Source organism: Hyaena hyaena, unplaced genomic scaffold, assembly GCF_003009895.1.
Source record: "Hyaena hyaena isolate Hyena2069 unplaced genomic scaffold, ASM300989v1 scaffold_87, whole genome shotgun sequence".
In the NCBI taxonomy this organism is placed as follows: domain Eukaryota; kingdom Metazoa; phylum Chordata; class Mammalia; order Carnivora; family Hyaenidae; genus Hyaena; species Hyaena hyaena.
Window position 1 is genome coordinate 306,030 of NW_024080718.1, and position 19,308 is coordinate 325,337.

The 19,308-nt window shown below is 40.4% G+C and overlaps 1 protein-coding gene and 1 pseudogene across 1 annotated transcript in view; one reads left to right on the forward strand and one right to left on the reverse strand.

Moving 5' to 3' along the window:
- Positions 1 to 19,308, forward strand: part of SRGAP1 (SLIT-ROBO Rho GTPase activating protein 1) — a 286,653-nt gene that overhangs the window by 153,555 nt on the left and 113,790 nt on the right. The window contains exon 4 of the mRNA XM_039234288.1: positions 13,205 to 13,267. Within this exon, the coding sequence (XP_039090219.1) occupies positions 13,205 to 13,267 (63 nt within the window). The remainder of the gene's footprint in view (positions 1 to 13,204; positions 13,268 to 19,308) is intronic.
- LOC120233164 lies at positions 14,320 to 14,863 on the reverse strand (annotated as a pseudogene).

Consider the following 19,308-nt stretch of genomic DNA (forward strand, 5'->3'; position numbering starts at 1 on the left):
AAATGGAGAACAGCTTCACAGAGCCTTTGAAGTGGCATTTGATCATTGTCTTAAACTTAGGTTTTACAGAAGAATTAGGGGAAGTGTATTCTTCTATACAGAGAGAACAGTAAAGGACAAGGTCCTGGGATTCTGATCAAGCCTAGCACATATCTAGGAAGTGGCGGTAAGGGAAGATGATGGTAGGTGGGACTTCTGGTGGCCCTGTCTACCTGACTCCTAACAGCAGTGAGCTATAAAGATAGATTAGGCCATCTCCTTTTTGCCTCGACCTAAAACTCACATCAGTTACACAGCTGACTGAGGTTAGGAACTAGCCTGTATGATGGTGAAGCATACATAGCGGGGGTAGCAACTGGGCTGAGATTTAGAAAGGCATATTGGGTGGGAGTGTGGTAGGGGTGGCGGGAGTGCAAGAATTTTCTGTTTGAGGAATTGGTAGGTAGGTAGTCATTTAAGCAACTAAGGAAGCCAAGAGAGCTTTTTAATCAGGGATATGACATAATCAGCTTTGTTTGTTGAAAGCACTATGAGGAGTAAAATTGAAATGGGAAGAAACTGGTCTTATGGAAACTAGTGAGAACGCTATTGCATTAGTAATCTGGCTGGTAACTTTTGCTGTATCATCAATTATGGCCAGAGAGTAGTTCCATACTTACACCGTCTTCATATAGATTGAGAATTAACTGAATGCTTTGTGGTGGTGGCTGTGTTATAAAAGATCTGTCCTAATCAGATTTTCTTAAGGCTTCTAGTCTTTTAATGGATGCGTCTTTACCCTATAGGAAAAGAAAAAGAATCTCATAATGAATCCAGGATTCCTGGGCTTATTGTAACCAGTAGACATGGGTTTGAACTGTCTCCACCAAACAGGGTGATTGCAAGTCATGGGGAGGTGTGTGTTATTTCCTAATAAGCCTTTCAAGATTTTAGCCTCTACCCCTTGAAGTCCAAAGAAAGAATCTCCAATACCACTAACTGCAAATTAATACCACTAGCTGCAAGGCAACAATAATGGGGGCACAGCAAGGAGAATGTGCTCTCATACCTTAAACTGTGTCATATAAGGAAAAATGACACTTGGGGATACTTAGTACAAAGAAAGTAAGCTTTAGCTAGGAGATAGTAGCTGTCTGCACATTTTTTTTTTTTAACAGGGAGAGACAGAGCATGAGCAGGGGAAGGGCAGAGAGAAGGGGAGACACAGAATCTGAAGGAGGCTCCAGGCTCTGAGCTGTCTGTGTGGAGCCCGATGCGGGGCTCAAACCCACAACCTGTGAGATCGTCACCTGAGACAAAGTCAGATGCTTAACTGACTGAGCCACTCAGGTGCTCCAGGAGGTGTCTGCACATATTTGAAGACCTGTCATATGGAAAATGATTTACATTGTCTAGCTCTGTAAGTCTACAGGAGTTAAGACCAATTGCTAGAACACAGGTGAAGATAGGTTCCTTAACCTAAGGAGGACTTTCTAGCAGTTACTGCAGTCTGAAGTCAGCAAGCAGGAGCTTACAGTGAAGACTTTTGCTTTGTTGTAGCTTTGGAATAGCCTTTATCCTCCTTGCTGTAGTACCTCAAACAAAATTTAAATATTCTAGAAAGTAAGTCTTGAAGTATATTGAAGGTACCATCTGAGATATACTGGATTGAAAGTCAATATGAATACACTGTTGCATCAGCATTTCAAAAAATGTAGGATGACTTCATGAGATGAAACAAGGATATGACCCCCGATGATATGATGATAATAACATCATAATGACAATGACAGAGCCTGTATTTATGGAGTTCGTAATATGTGTCAGATACTCTGTTTAGCACCTAACAATGAATATCTCATTTAGCCCTTGTATGAACCCTGAAGAGTACATATACAGTTGACCTTTGAACAACGTGAGGGTTGAAATGCCAACCCTCTGCACAGTTGCAGGTCTGTGTATAACTTCTGACTCCCCTGAAACTTTACTAACTGGGACACCTGGGTGGCTCAGTTGGTTTAAGTGTCTGACTCTTGATTTTGGCTCAGGTCATGATCTCACAGTTTGTGAGTTCAAGCTCTGCATTGGGTTCTGCGGTGACATTGTGGAGCCTGCTTTGGGATCTCTGTCTCCCTGTCTTTGCCCCTCCCTCCCTCCTTCTCTCTTTCTCTCTCTCTCTCCCTCTCTCAAAAAAAACCACCCTAACTACTGTTGACTTACTGTTGACCAGAAGCCTTACTGATAACATAGTCAATTAATACTTATGTTATATGTATTATATACTGTATTCTTACAATAAAGTGAGCTAGAGAAAAGAAAATTTATTTTAAAAGTAATAAGGGGTGCCTGAGTGACTCAGTCGGTTGAGCCTCCAACTTCGGCTCAGGTCATGATCTCATTGTGAGATTGAGCCCCACGTCAAGCTCGCTGCTGTCAGTGCAGAACCTGCTTCAGATCCTCTTTACCCCCTCTCCCTGCCCCTCCCCTGCTTGTACTCTCTCTTTCAAAAATAAATAAACTTTGAAAAACATTATTTAAAAATGAAGTCACATGGAAGAGAAAATACATTTGCTGTACTGTATTAATTTTTGACAGACCTGCGTGCAAGTGGACCCCTGTAGCTCAAACCCATGTTGTTCAATGGTCAACTGGATATTGTAATAGTTTCCAGTGTACAGATAAGGAAACAGTTTGGAGAAATAAAACGTATTAAAATAGGGGAGAGAGAGAATCCCAAGCAGGCTTCACACTTAGTGCAGAACCTGACATGTGACTCCATCCCATGACCCTGGGATCATGACCTGAGCTGAAATCAAGAGTCGGATGCTCAACCAACTGAGCCACCCAGGCAGCCCTGATTTAGGCTAAATTCCTCAAGATTGATTAGTTTATTAAATTTTGAGTTTGGTTCAAGAGTTGTATGTAGAGATTTTACTTAGTTTAGATAGTTTGAATAAGCATAAGTCAGATTGGATTGAAATTGTGTTTCTCTCGCTAAACTGTAAGGCTCTGTGTCTAACCTTGGCAGTCAGAAGACACTGATAAAAACTGGTAGAATGCATGAATGAGTACAAGAATGAATGAACTTTTATTAGTATCTCAGAGAATCTCTGCTTTTTGCTTACTAATTCAATGGATGACTTATAAATGAGCAAATCTACTTAATTGATTTATTTTTGTAAATAGTCTTTGGATTTTTCTTACCACAGTGCTCTTAAGACTAAGATTATAGATTCTCTACACAATGTGGTCTAGTTTGCTTCACCACAGAATACACTCATAACCTGGCCAACTGTGTCATAGATGTAAGCTTTTGGTCACACCGAGAGGCAGTGTGGCTTAGGACCCCTGCACACCACACCTGCCACAGGAGAGAAAGACAGTTGGCTTCAGTGATAAATTTGTAGACTCAGGTTCATGAGGGTAGGAAATCTGTAGGAAATCTCTTATTATGCTAACAATAAGAAATGTTAATAAAGTTTGAGTTAGTAAATTTTTGTAAAGTTCAGCATATTGAAAAATGGTCTGGAGGGGCACCTGGGTGGCCCAGTCAGTTGAGCGTCTGGCTTTGGCTCAAGTCATTATCTCATGGTTTGTGAGTTCAAGCCTCGTGTTAGGCTCTGTGCTATCAGCTCAGACAGCCTGCTTCGGATTCTGTGTCTCCCTCTTTTTTCTGCCCCTCCACCACTCATTCTCATTCTCTCCCTCGCTCCCTTACTCTCTCCCTTTCCCTCCCTCTCTCTCAAAAATAAACGTTTTAAGGGGCGCCTGGGTAGCTCAGTCGGTTAAGCGTCTGACTTAGGCTCAGGTCAGGGTCTCACAGTTTGTGGGTTCAAGCCCCGCGTCGGGCTCTGTGCTGACAGCTAGATCAGAGCCTGGAGCCTGCTTCAGATTATGTGTCTCCCTCTCTCTCTGCCCCTACCCTGCTCATGCTGTCTCTCTCTCTCTCTCAGAAAAAAAAAAAAAAAATTAAAAAAAAAAGAAAAATGCCCAGGAAGTACATTTCTTACATTTTTAGTTAGTTATATTATAGTCTGAACCAAAATTTCATAACACATTCTGATTTTAATTGGGTGGGTTTAAGTGATTATTCATTTAGTGACACTGAAAAGATATGTCTAATTTATCAACATTTTGAGTAGAGAAATAACGCTAGCATGAAAAATTGTGTTTCCTGAAGAGTTAAGGAAATGCAAGCTGAAAATGAAAATAGCTGTCACGTCTCTTTTATTCCCTGTAGGATTTTAAAGTTCAGTGCTGAGTTACTTTATCTGTCTGTTCTGGTGCTGTTTATACCTGCGAGGTTATGAGTGACTTTGGTATACATGACTTTGCACCTTTCAATTTTTTAAATGTTTTTATTTATTTTTGAGAGAGCACAGTGGGGAAGGGGCAGAGAGAGGGAGACAGAGGATCTGAAGCAGGCACTGCACTGAAAGCAGCAACCCTAATGTGGGCCCCAAACCCACAAACTATGAGATCATGACCCGAGCCAAAGTTGAACCTTAACCGACTGAACCACCCAGGCACTCCGTCTTTGCACCTTTCAAATCATCAGCATATGGACTGAACATAGCAATAGCAGACCTTTTTCACCTGGATGCCAAATGCCACATTTGCCATGCAATTTCTTAGTAAATATTTTAGGAGATATTCCACATACTTCCCTTAAGATTCAGTTTTGTCTTGGGGCGCCTGGGTGGCTTAGTCGGTTAAGCGTCCGACTTTCTCTTAGGTCATGATCTCGCGGTTCATGGGTTCGAGCCCCACGTCGGGTTCTGTGCTGACTGCCAGCTCAGAGCCTGGAGCCTGTTTCAGAGTCTGTGACTGCCTCTCTCTCTGACCCTCCCCTGCTCACGCTGTCTCTCTCTCTCTCCTAGAAATAAGTTAAAAAAAAAAAAAAAAAAGATTCAGTTTTGTCTTGTTTCAAAATGAAGTTCTGTTTCCTGTGTGCTTATGACTCTTAATTTTCCCTAATTTTCTAATGGCATGGAGTTTTGTCTATGACAATATGGATTGATTTTCTCCTCAGGAATGAAATGGATTGTGAGGCTAATTCCATGCATTGATGCTTAGCTGTGCATTGTTATAAATACAAAACCATGTTGCTTGATGGATAGAAGGGAATGTACAGAAACACATATGTGTTATCCAGAAGCTCGGTTCAGGACATTAAGACCATCCCAACTTTCTCCATTAGGCGTTTTGGAGGTTGCTTTTGCCTCTGCCTTCAGAGTTTATGTGACTCGAGAATCTGTTTTATAAAGACATGTGAACATAAGCTTCAGAAACTTAAAAACACACATACTGTGGAAGTATGGCTTGACCCTTTTAACTAAAATTTACATCTAAAACTCACCAAGCATGAGACACTAAAGTCATTTAAAACCTTCTTATTAAATATTTAATCTGTTTTTCCTCTTTCCCTCTTATTCCCACTCTGACTCAGCATCAGGTCAGGTCATCACAATAGACTGACTTTGAAAATACCTCTGTGAGAGGCCAGAAGCCCTCTGAATTGGTCATTGAATCCAACCACATAGATCACTTGATTGATTGCTCAGTGTATGCACATGTGGTTGTATTAATTATGCTCTTTGTGCTGCCTTTCTCTCTTTTATTTCTCGGAGTTTCCAAGGAGCCAGGCTGCAGCCCTCCAGGAAGAGCCCAGGAAGGCCAGGGCTCACACAGTGTAGAGCTGATTATAGTGCTCTGTACAGAAAGCTGTTGGGCATGTCTGGCTGTTCCATGAGATATGAGGCTGTGGAGGGCAGAAGTCATGTTTTACTGACTCTGGTCTGGGCCCATTCATTCAACAAATGCGTTTCTAGAACCTCTGGGCTGCCAGGCACCCGAGCAGGCCCTGAGGCACATCGTCTCTGTTCTCAAAGAAACTCTGGGAGGAGGGAAAGAAATGTGATAGGTGTAATATTAGTGGGTAGCATCTGCTTATCACTAATGCCACTGCATGCCACGTTTTGTGTTAAGTATTCATAAAGACTATCCCAATAAGACTCTGACATAGAGACTACTAGTGTCTCCATGTTGCCATTAAAAAAACTGAGGTCTCACAAAATTATTTTACTTACACACAGACTATAACAGGTTTGAAAATACGCAGTTTGATTTTAGACTATGAACTCTTAACCCCTAAATTATTACCACCTGGGAGTGGTGAAAGACGCATTATAAAATCACAGAGAAGGAAGGACATAATTTCTTTCTTTGGGAGACAAAAAGTTTTCAAAGAGCAGATAGTACTCCACCAGGTACGAAAAGGAAGGAGTGTCCTGGCAGAGGGGCCAGCCTGGGAAAAACACAGGGATGTGATTGAAAGCAGGACATGTGAGGTGCCAGTTTATGGCCAGGCTGAAGGATGTAGTTTGAAATTTGTGGAAGGTGAAGTAGACTAGTTAGGCAGGGAAGGTTATGAGTAATTTAAGAATTTTGAACTGTATCCTGATAATCTATAGCAGGCCTTTGGAAGGCTTTAATCAGAGAAAGGAAATAACTAGATTATTAATTTTTTTAATTCTAAGGGCATACAGAAGAATAGATCAGCCAGTATGGATGGGATTGGTGACTTTTCCTTTAGGGGAGACAAAATGAATCCAGGGATGAACGCCAGATTCAGACTTGAGTGACACTGTTACCCTGAAGCACTATAAATTCATTAGAACCTGTTTAGAAAATAATCTTCTGCTGTGTATCAAGAGTCTTAGAAATGTCAATACTTTTATCCTACTAATTTCATGTCTGGGAATTGATCTTGAGGAAACGATGTAAAATGCAAGCGATGCCTTTAGACCGGCATTTGTGGTAATAGTTCAGAGTGCTTAAAGCAGATTGGTGAAATTGAATGAATAAGTAGATAAATGATGGAATGATTAATAGAAAATAGTGGAGATATTGGCAAGCATAATAGAAGAATGGTTAATATACATTCCCACTGGTTAGTTATTATGAATCCAATAATGTTGGTTCTGAACATTATGTAAATACATGGAGAAGTATATGGTAATTGGAAAAAAGCAGAGTAGAAAAAGATACTTCATTATTATGGAACGATTACACATAGACCTATGTTTAGATAAACAAACTTGAAGGAAATCAAATTGTAATGGTGATGTGTCCCTCTGCTCTCTATTTTTCAGTATTCTTCAGTATACTTAATTAATTTTTATAATGGAAAAAGGTAAACACTTTGGGATGGTTTGAACTTATGTTTGAGGTATCTGAAGCATCAAAGTGACAATAAATAGTAAACAGTTAGAAATAGGCTTGATTGGGGCGCCTGGGTGGCTCAGTTGGCCTGGCAGCCAACTTCGGCTCAGGTCATGATTTCCTGGTCTGTGGGTTCCAGCCCCATGTTGGGCTCTGTGCTGACAGCTCAGAGCCTAGAGCCTCTTCAGATTCTGTGCTTCCATCTCTCTCTGCCCCTCACGCTCTGTCTCAAAAATAAACATTAAAAAAAAAAAAGAAATAGTCTTGGTATTCAACTCATAGTTTACACATCAGAGACAGTCAGTAAATGTCAACTGTATTGAAGCTGTAACCATTTTCCATCCCCTTGGATAAGAATTTCGGGTTTTGTTGTAGTGTCTGAGAAGTTTTACCATCACTGGAACTTATATAGGGCTCATATCAATGGGGAAGTGGAGGCAATTCTTCATGTTCTCACCTCCATACCTGAAGTAGATGAAAGGACTCTCCTGCCCTGTGCAGAAGTAATTTTAATCCGCCAATCTCAAGTAACATAGAAAAGACCTGATTTCAAATGAATATCCTTTCATTAAGTTGTTCTTTTCTCTTGTAAGGGAACACTGATTGCTTTTCTTAATACTGAGGTATGATTTTTCTTAGCAGTTCTTGTTCAAGGGTCTGCTTCACTGTTTTCAAATTTCTAATGAAAAAGAAACCAGAGGCATATTTAACCTATTGAATCTTGATGGGCTTTGAAAATCCAAATATTTTCTAATTGGAGGGTTTCAGTTCATGATTTTAACATTGCCAGCATACTAACTGTGTGCCACAGCAGGCATGTTTTGGTTTAGGATGATTTCTTTTGGGGTCCAGAGTAGTATTTTGAAGAAAGGATTGTTTTTCACTGTTCGTGTAATAATTTGGAGACATGTTTAAAGTTGAGGTGGGGCTAACACGAGGTGATCCAATCGCTGTTTCCATGCTGTAAGCACCATGCCCCCAGAACTCAAGATGAGGACTTGATGTTGTGTCCAGCCCATGTATTCATGCTTCACGCATTAGTCACGTGAACTTTGGGCTTCAGAGCATAGTCCAGTTCTTTAACAACCTTTGCAGACTAAAGAAGTTGTGGTGGGAAGACAAGAGTTCATTTTAAAGTTATTTACTAGACCATGGAGGATTTGGACTGTGATTTAAGGCAAACAGGTAGCAACTTCAGTGGTGTATCATGGGGACAGCCATGGCTTTACCTACCTGAAAGAAACTCCCTGCCAACTTTGCCGAAAATCTAAAATCCCCACGGGAACCAGGATCCTTAAGGGCCTCTTTCATGGTTGTTTTTATATATCTTTTCATGTTTGCTTGAGGAAAGGTCCATTTGCTAATGAATGTTTTATTTGGGGGTGGGGTGTGGTGCATAGAACACATCACATTTTTTTAAGTTTATTTTGGGAGAGAGAGGACATGAGCAGGTGAGGGACAGAGAGAGAATAAAGCACAGAGCCCAACACAGGGCTCGAACTCACAAATGGCGAGATCATGACCTGATCTGAAATCAAGAGTCAGACACTTAACGAACTGAGCCACCCAGGCACCCCATTAGCAGATGTTTTATTAATTCATAGTGTACCACTAGTAGTAGGACTCCCATTAAAATGGAACACAGAAAAGTAAGGTTACTTACTGTGCATATGTGGAAGGGAGTATGGATATAAGTGAAGCCCAAGGGCCGGAGCACAATATTTGGGGCCCTTCCAAATTAGGCGCCATTTGGGGGGAATCTAATGGCCAGGGCAATGAGGAAAGACATCAAAAATAAATCAACCAGGGGCACCTGGGTGGCTCAGTCAGTTAAGCGTCCAATTTCAGCTCAGGTCATTGTCTCACAGTTCATGGGTTTGAGCCCCACATCAGGCTCTGTGCTGACAGCTATCTCAGAGCCTGGAGCCTGCTTCAGATTCTGTGTCTCCCTCTCTCTCTGACCCGCCCCTGCTCACGCTCTCTCTCTCTCTCAGAAATAAATAAAACATTAAAAAAAATATAAAAAATAAAAATAAATCAACCAGTGTCTGCCAAGCACTTTCTACATGACAGTCAATGCAGCAAGTGCCCTTAGAGACCAAAAGAAGGAAAAATATGACAAGGACTTTTTGCTCAAGGAAGCTGCTACTACGAATAGTGTCTGGGAAAGAAATAATTATCATAATTATGGAATGTTTACTGTGTGTTAGATATTGTTCTTAATGCAATGTATGTGTCATCTGATTAATGCTCTCATCAACCCTATGAGATAGGTACAATGACTATATTCATTTTACAGATCTGGAAACTGAGGCGTAAGGGAATCCAAAGTCTTTGAAACTTAAGACCCAGGCATTCTGACTCCAGAGCCCTTGCTCTTAAATGTTATGCAATACTACCTCTAAGACAGTTTTTTAATATTTCAGGGCCTCTGGGAAAAGGTGAAAGAGAAATGTAAGAGTATGCTTGGCAGAGCGCAGTTTGGGATGCCAGATTTCTTCTACCTCACCACTGGAAGTCTTGTAAAATGTGAAATATACATAGAATCTTCTTTCTTGTTCTAAGATGTATGAGCTAGCTTAAGAGGACTCCTGTCAGCCCAAACTTCAGTCTTCACTCTGATTCTAAATATTCTTGTTTGGGGCTAATCGGACCTAAGGGACTTTCTGTTGTTGTTATTGTCCTGAGGCTTTGCCAAGAACTGCTTTCTTTTGGGACCTTCTACCTGAAATGTGGACAGCTGAGCAGAGTCTGTTGGTGGCCTTTGATCCCATTAGAGGGTTCTGAATTGGTGACCCAGATCCTTGAGTGAAATTTGATATTAAAATAACACCAAACTGAAGCCCTAGAAGATTCCAGTATAATGTATACAAGTCAGAAGAACCAAGACTTTGGGAAAATAAAACCAGTTTCAGGTGGCTTCATTTGCTCACTTGTGGCTTTCCTTTCACTCTTGAGTGACTCTTAACCCACCTCTTCACCTATCAGGGACACAGCGAAACATAGAGCCCCTAACTCCAATTTAAGGATTTTAGAAGCTGGCAGAGCGTGATAAACAGCGGCACTCTGTCATGTAAAAAGACCCAGTGACAAAGGCCACTAATGAATTTGAATGTCTCCAAAGTCAAGCACTACTCTGATGTCATCTTCCCACACTGTTTTATCTTTTAGGAGTTTTTCTTCATCACATTTGGCCTTTTTTGAGGGAGGCCTGACCGAGTGACCTTGCATTTGCAGATGGACTGTGTTTCATCTAGGTCCTAATATTTTCTTACAAGTGGCCTGTGAGCCTTTCCTCTCTGCTCTCTCCCCAGTGGCAGGCCTTCAGCACATGTAGTAACTAATTCAGCTCTTACTCAGACACAGTATTTCAGCTTCTTTATGGATTCATTTAGCAAGTGTTCATTGGAAGCTTACCATGTGCCCCGGTAGGACCTGGTCTAGCGGAGGAGGGAACGTCACCTTAAATACCAAACTGTGGGTGCCCCACCCGCCTCCCACTAGTCCTGGCCTGGTTACCAAGCACCATGCAGGACAGCAGAGTCACAGAGCTGGTAGAGATGTGGCCCTTACCCCTGATGCTGACAGTCCAGTGGGAGACACATGGGTGTCCGGTTGGTGTGGTTGTTCTTGATCCAAACTGTAGAATAAGCCACGCTACATTTTTTCATTCTCTGTAGCAGACTACATAATGAACTCAAAACAGGAAGAAAAGTAATTTGGATACATGAATGCCTTTAAATAGCTTGTGGATTTTGCTGGGAAAAAAAAAAGATTAAAATACTCCTATATGAAACTCTTAGAATTAGCCTATGGGAAGACTGTTTTAAATGCCGGTTATTTACCAATTGAATGAAAGAGAACTCTTTTTTCATCGTCATGAAAATAATAAATGCAGCTGAGCACAGAGTGATATATGGAAGTGTTGAATCACTCACTGAATTGTACACTTGAAACTAATATTACACTGTATGTTAACTAACTGGAATTCAAATAAAAACTTAAAAATAATAATAAATGCAGAAGCAAAGGCATATGGACTGTAAGTGGCCTTACCATTGCACTGCTTTGAAAATGCTTTCTTTTCTTTTTCTTTTTCTTTTCCTTTTCCTTTTTCTTTTTCTTGTTTTGTTTATTTTTAAGAGAGAGACAGAGCATGAGCAGGGGAGGGGCAGATAGAAAAGGAGACACAGAATCCGAAGCAGATTCCAGGCTCTGAGCTGTCCACAGAGCCCGATGCAGGGCTTGAACCCACAAACCAAGAGACATGACCTGAGCCAAAGTCAGCCGCTCAACCAACTGAGCCACCCAGGAGCCCCTGAAAAATGCCTTCTTAATGTTAAAATTGTAGTCAGTCAGATAGTTACCTTGGAAAGGGAGAGTTAATTTCTGCTTTGGTTTCTAACTTAGCTTTTTAGGACTCACACTGCAAGATTTGTCAGTGACAGTACTGAGATAGAATGCTGGAATTCATCTCTTTTACTGACTTTAGTTTTGTAGCTCAACTTCTGAGCAAGTGCGATGCTTTACCCTGCTTACTTTTTCTCTCACTTTTTTTTTTAATGTTTTTAATTTATTTCTGAGAGAGAGAGAGAGAGACAGCATGAGCAGGGGAAGGTCAGAGAGAGGGAGACACAGAGTCTGAAGCAGGCTCCAGGCTCTGAGCTGGCAGTCAGCACAGAGCCCAACGCAGGGCTCAAACCCACAAACCTTGTGATCATGACCTGAGCTGAAGTCAGACACTTAACTGACTGAGCCACGCAGGTGCCCTTCTCTCACTTCTTGATAAAGTCTGATTCGGATGGTGCGAGAGCCATTCAGACTCTACTTATTTGCCTCCATCCAGCCTGTGGTGATAGTGCACACATCTAGTACTTAGGCCGTTTAACTAGAATCAAAAAGACAATAACAACTGTTAACAAGGATGTAGAGAAAAGTGCACTGTTGGTGGCACTGTTAATTGGTGTAGCTACTGAGGAAAACAATTTGGAGGTTCCTCTAAATATTAAAAGGAGAGGGACATCTGGCTGACTCAGTCGGTGGCACATGCAACTCTTGATCTTGGGGTCATGAGTTCGAGCTCCATGTGGGATATAGAAATTACTTAAAAATAACATCTTAAAAAATTAAAAAAAGAATTATATGAACCAGTAATTCCACTACTGGCTATTTGCCCAAAGAAAGTGAAAACACTCATTTGAAAAGACCTATGCACCTCTGTGTTTATTGTAGTATCATTTACAGTAGCCGAGATCTGGAAGCAACCCAAGTGTCCATTGATAGATGAATGGGTAAAGATGTGGTGTGGTGTGTTGTGGTGTGGTGTGTTGTGTGCTGTGGTGTGGTGTGTGTGTGTGTGTGTGTGTGTGTGTTGGAATATTACTAAACCATAAAAAGGATCAGATCTTGCTATTTGCAACAATATGGATGGACCAAGAGGGTATTATGCTAAGTGAAATAAGTCAGGCAAAGAAAGACACATACCTTATGGTTTCACTGATGTCTGGAATCTAAAGAGCAAAACAAACAAAAAGCAGAAATAGACCCATAAATGCAGAGAACAAACTGGTGTTTGCCACGTGGAAGACAGGCAGGGGGACGGGCAAAATGGGTGAAGGAGAGTGGAAGATGCAGGCTTCTAGTCATGGAATGAATCAGTTGTGGGGAATGAAAGATACAACATAGGGAATATAGTCATTGGTATTGTAATAGCATTGTGAGGTGACAGATGGTAGCTACACTTGTGGTGAGCATAGCATAACCTTTAGAGATGTTGAATCACTATGTTGTACACCTGAAACTAATGTAGCATTGTGTGTCAACTATAATTGTAAAGAAAGGGCAGCTTGGTCAAAGATGTTTATTATATTAGGGCTATGCTGGCTTCCGTTGTATTATATACATTCTTTTATTTTCAGTCAGTGAACTTTTTAAGATATAAATAATTTAGAAACAGTTTCTGTTACATTTTTAAATATTCTTAATTTTTTCTTAATTATAGAGCAAAGAGATTGCATTCCAACTTCATGAGGATTTGATGAAGGTTCTTAATGAACTCTATACGGTAAGTACATAATATTTCTTCTTTTGCAAGAATCTTTGGCTGAGAATTTCGCTTTGCAGAAACAAAGCGAATTTTAATTCTGATTAGAATTCATTCCAAGTTATGGTATTGATGGATGCTTCTCTTGTTGAAAGTGGATCCAAGTGGTTAGATGCACACTACTACATTCTTATGCCACTCTCTCAGTTGAGGAGACTGTATTCAAGTGAATATGTATATGTAGTTAGCATACTTTAAGAAACTAGAGTTTAGGTGTCCCAGTAAGATTATGTTCTTAAGTGGCTGGATTATATGAGATCTATACATATATTTAATTCCAGAATATTTTGATTTAAATTGTTGCCATTCTTTTTTTTTTTTTGAATGCCCATTTATTTATTTTGAGAGAGAACTCATGAGTGTGAGGGGGGAGGGGCAGAGAGAGAGGGAGGGAGAATCCGCAGCAGGCTCCGTGCTATCAGCATTGGAGCTTACATTGGACTCAACATTGGACTCCATCCTACAAACCATGAGATCACGACTTGAGCTGAAACCAAGAATCAAATGCTTAACAGACTGAGCCACCCGACCTAATATATTAAAGTAACGTTTGGGGAGGTGTCTGTTTTTCTTCTTGGCAATAATTTGCTTTTTTGAATTTAAATTTTATTCAGGTTACTGCCTATAATCATAAGAAATTAAATAATGTAAAGCTATTTTATATTTTAAAAAAACAATGAGGTTGCAAGTTGGGGTTAGCCATATGTCTGTGTAGAATTTTTTACGCTTAATGATAATAATATTTTTTGACATGGAATATTAGAAATTTCTTTATTATTATCTATTCTTATTAAGCACCAGCTTAATACCACAGAAAATTTCAGGTCATCCTTTGGCAACCTATTCTTCCCTCCCTCACCTAAGTTCTTGATAAAGAGCTCTTCAAGTGAAGAAGACATGCTCTCTTCTCTCTTCTGTATAAAACTTTATCAAATAAAAGCAAAGAACTGTGTGCATCTTGCTATAAAACACTGCCCAAGGCTGTGGAAGAACTGGGTCTTCCCAGGCTCCTTTTACTCTTCAGGTCCTGAAAGACTCTTATTTATAAACCATCTCTTCACAAAGCCAGTCTGCCACGTGCTGAGGGTCCAGAACTTTCTCACAAAGTCTCAATCCAGTCTCTTATCTCTGCTGCTGTAAGTAGGCCCTCATCACCTCATCTTCCTGTTTGTTTCAGGTTTGGAATAAAGTGTATTAAGTGGAAAATCAGGGTCTCCAGGAATGGGGAAGCTAGTGATTCCCAGCATATACATTTCTTTCTCACCTTGGCCTTTGGCGTTGATTTTTGGAGCTTCTTTAGAAACTCAGGAATGTAGAGATTGTATATATCAAGGTTCTATCAGCCTCATTCTTAATGAATTCAATCATTCATTCATTCGTTCATTCATTCTTGAGAAACACCTTGGCCTTGACATAAGAGATGGCTTAATCCACAATATCTGTATCACTTGTCTTTGTAGGGGCAGGTCCTTTGAACTTTCTTCTAATAGGCAGCAGTACCGTGTTTCCAATGAGTTTGGCTTCAGAGTCTGTGAGGGAAGAGTGGTAAGCCGGCATCTTGGCAGTGCTGGATTTCAAGCTGTATGAGGAGATTGGGGTTAGAGCACAGAGCTCCTGGTCCGGTGGCCCACATCTTTTATTATTAAATAAAAATTCCTTCTGGAGCAATTTGATGAGTTTTTATTTCATAAGAGAGAATCACATGAGAAATGAGTAATATTAATTTGCTCTAGCTATAGATATTTGCATTTTTATTGCAGAAGGTTATTTGAATTTTTATTTATAGGGAAATCAAACCTGAAACATTAACATATGTTTCTTGATTTACAAATTCCATTTGTTCTTAAAAAGCCGTGTGTGTGAAATGCAATTTTATAAATTGTTTTTAATGCTCCATTGATACTTGCTAATTGAAAGACACTGTACTTTTAAGCTTTTATAAAGTGAGTGTTAGTCTTATAAAATTCACTTTACAATTTTTTTGTACATGTGTGATAAATTTGTATTTTTAATAAGCACGTTTGCTACCCCTGTACTTAGAAATTAAATTGACAATATCTATTTGTTAGTTCCTCCTTAAGGAACTTTTAACTTTGCTTGCAAAAGCCTCGTTTTATAAGGTCATATCCTATGACAAATCCCTAATGACAGGGAGTTTTTGGTGTTAAAGGCCATTTATTAGCCCATGCTTTGTTAATTTCTGATAACCTAAGTTAGCAACCATTTCTAGATTTAGTATTCAGAATTTAGATTTAGAATTTAAAACTTAAGTGAGTATCATGCCTCTGAGCTATCCAAAGAAGAAATTCTATATCCTCTTTCATTGAACTGTTTTAAGATGAGAGCTTCATGGCACTTTCCTTGTGGTTCCCTTTGCTTGGACATTGTTTTATCTAGAAATATAAATCAGTCTCTAATACTTTAAAAAATAAATCTGCTGGTTGTCCCAGCATCATAGACAAGAGTGTGCTGGTTATGGTGTGAAACTAGTAGTATTAAAGCAACAATGGCAAAGATAAGCTTGGTTGTTGAATATGAAGAAAACCAGTTAGAATGTTGTGAAAATTTTATCTCCGTGAAGGGTGTGTATAGTGAAATTTCTCCTGGACTCAGCCTGTCAAATGTGCTTAGACATTTATCAGACTCTTTGTAGATGAATCAAGTAAGCTGACTCCTCAAAACGCTTATCATTATAAGTCTGAAAGCCTGAAGGAGCTTCTAGAAGAGGCTGCTGGAGTTTGAATGACCCTGTCAGAGTTGTTTAACCTCTCAAAGTCAGTTAAGGAAGTAAGGGATAGAGGGGTTGAAGTTTTAATTAGGTAGTCTGTAGGTCACTTTGAACTCTTGGGAAAAATCTTTATCTTAACCAGAGACCATGCTCATCCAAGGTCAGAGGTCTTGTTCCATAGGGAAAGACCTTCACATTACTTAAACACACACACGCACACACACACACAATGTTTACTATGAAAGAAGATGGTATTTGGTCTCTCCTGAACTTTAAATTCAGATACACAAATTCTGTCTTGTTCAGATAAAATCTGTTTATTACACATAATGAGTTTGTATTTAAAAAGAAAAGCTGTTGGGGCGCCTGGGTGGCTTAGTCGGTTAAGCGTCCGACTTTCGCTTAGGTCATGATCTCGCGGTTCGTGGTTCGAGCCCCGCGTCGGGCTCTGTGCTGACTGCCAGCTCAGAGCCTGGAGCCTGTTTCTGAGTCTGTATCTCCCTCTCTCTCTGACCCTCCCCTGCTCATGCTGTCTCTCTCTCTCCTAGAAATAAATAAAAATATTTAAAAAATAAAAAATAAAAAGAAAAGCTGAGGAGTGTTTGAAAAGTGGGCCAGGGATTGGGAGGAATGTGGTTGAGGGTCCTTGTGCAGCCAGACTGACTGGTCATGTACAGATGACCCGAGTTGCGTGGTGCATGGAATTGTGTACAACTGATGATGTAATAATGATCACTGAAGCAACAGGTATAAAATATGTAGCCTTAAGAAATTGAGGATACTATTTAAGTGCCTTTTTAAAAAAATTTTTTTAATGTGTATTCAGTTTTAAGAGAGCATGAGCAGGGGAGGGGCAGAGAGAGAGGGAGACACATAGCATCTGAAGCAGACTCCAGGCTCTGAGCTGTCAGCACAGAGCCCAGTGTGGGGCTTGAACCCACAAACCATGAGATCATGACCTGAGCTGAAGTCAGGCGCTTAACCAACAGAGCCACTCAGGCATCCCTTAAGTGCCTTTTTAGACAAATATTCATTCCTCCCTTTTTTTCATTCCCTCATACTCCTTGGAAGTCGAAAGTATCTTGAGAAGTACATTAACTTCCTTATACCAGCTTCACTTTAACCTTACAGTCAACCTTAGTGGTGAGCAGCAGCCTCATGTGTGGACTTGATTCCCAGTGATATTTGTCCCAGAGGCGTCTTGGTTATTCCAAACATTCTATGAGAAGAGTTTGTCTTAAGTAAAATACAGACACCCAGAAAGAGTAGAACGAGATGCCTTATGATCATTTGTGGCTTAGAGTGAACTGTGTTTTATCACATCCTTTGAGTTTAGGTTGTGTGTGTCAGGCATGAAGTCCTGGAATTCTGAGCAAGGGGCAGAGGATGGTGGCCTCAGAGTGCTATCTGGAAGGGGAGGAAAGTCTTTGAGGACATGTATCTCCTTTTCCATATTTTTTCCTCAGCCTTCCCTTTATTTGCAGAAACATGGCTTTAAAATGGTTTTGAGCCTCCGTTTGGATTCTTACACCACCACAAAGGCCAGCCAAAGCAGTTAAATTAGTTTGGCCTTGAGGAGCAAAGATACTCAAACCAATGGTGTAAGCAAAATAGAAGTTTATAATCTCTCTCACATGAAAGAATTCTGTCCTCTGGTTGGCAGCCCAGTGTTGGTGTGGAGGTTGCATAAAGCCATCCAAGAATGAGGCTTCTCCTAACCCACTGTCCTGGGAAATCTAATTATAATCTTTGTCGTTATATTTATGGTAGTTGCTAGAGCCCCAGCCATTACACAGGTATTCCTCAAATGGAGAAAGGAAAAAAGGGGAGGCCTCCTATCTCCCAGGGAGACTTAATGAAAGTCCCATGTCAAATTTTCACGTAATCTTTCATTGGCCAGAACTTAGAACAGGATTCCAGCGGGCTGTAGGGAAGTCAGGGAGTTAGTCTTTAGGCGGCCAGCTCATTGCTAACCAGTTACAAATTGGGGATTCTGTTTCTTTGAGAGAGGGGGAGAGAGATTTATAGTTAACTAGCTGTGCCTGTCAGAGTAGCCAGCCTTTACTGCTTGCTCAGTATGTATATGCTGGTTATTGTGCTAATAAGCACATTACTTGCATTAAATCGTGTGATCCTCATAGCATCTGTGATCCTCATAGCATCTGTCTGAGGTCATTACTATCATTTCCCCCATTTTACAGATAAGGAAACTAAGGCTCAGAGAGGCTTGGCCCAGGTTGCACAATGAGTAATGGAGTAGAATGTTAAGTCCAGGTCTTGCCTTTCTGTCATTTTGTCTCTATTACTGTAGTTTGAGGGCAACCATTTTCTAACAAAGATCTGTAAATGTTAATGCCTCCCTAACAACACACAGCACTTAAGCAGTTTATTACTTGTTCATTTGTACTTCTAGAGTCAGTGGCATTAATGTTGCTTCAACAAAAATAGAGGTAAAAATTGAACATGTTCCCCAATGGCAAACTGTACTTCTTAGAAGTGTTAATTTAAAAAAGTTTTTTTTAACATTTATTTATTTTTGAGAGACACAGACAAAGCATGAGCAGGCAGAGAGAGAGGGAGACACAGAATAAGTCTGAAGCAGGCTCCAGACTGTGAGCTGTTGGCACAGAGCCTGATGCAGGGCTCAAACCCATGAATCATGAGGTCATGACCTGAGCCAAAGTTGGATGCTCAACCAACCAAGCCACCCAGGTGCCCCTAGAAGTGTTCATTTAAATGATCCAGCAGATGGACTCATTAGGCTAAAAAGTGAAAGGGTGAACCAAGATCCTCAAACTCCTTGAGTGTAATCCACTAATTAACTTCCTTTTGCATTTCACATTTGAAAGAGAACTAAAGCAGGTAACAAAAGCAGGAAGAAGGCTGTGCTAGAACAAAGCAAAAGTGGATTGGACTGGCAGTCAGCAAACATACATTTGAATCTAAGCTCACTTAGTCATTCTGGGCATCTGTATTAGCATGAGTTCTTCAGAGAAAGAACTGATAGAAGAATTAGAAGAAGAGAGATTGAAAGATTGATTATGAGGAATTGTCTCCTGCGGTACAGAGGCTGAGAAGTCCCATGATCTGCAGACATGAGACAGCAAGCTAGACTCTGAAAGCCTGAGAATCAGGAAGAGCCAATGATAGTATAAGTTCTAGCCCAAGTTCAAGTCCAAAGAGGATGATTGTATCTCATCTTGAAGACAGGCAGAGAGAGCAAATTCTCTTTCTCAGCCCTCCTGTAGTATTCAAGCAATCCAGATTGGATGAG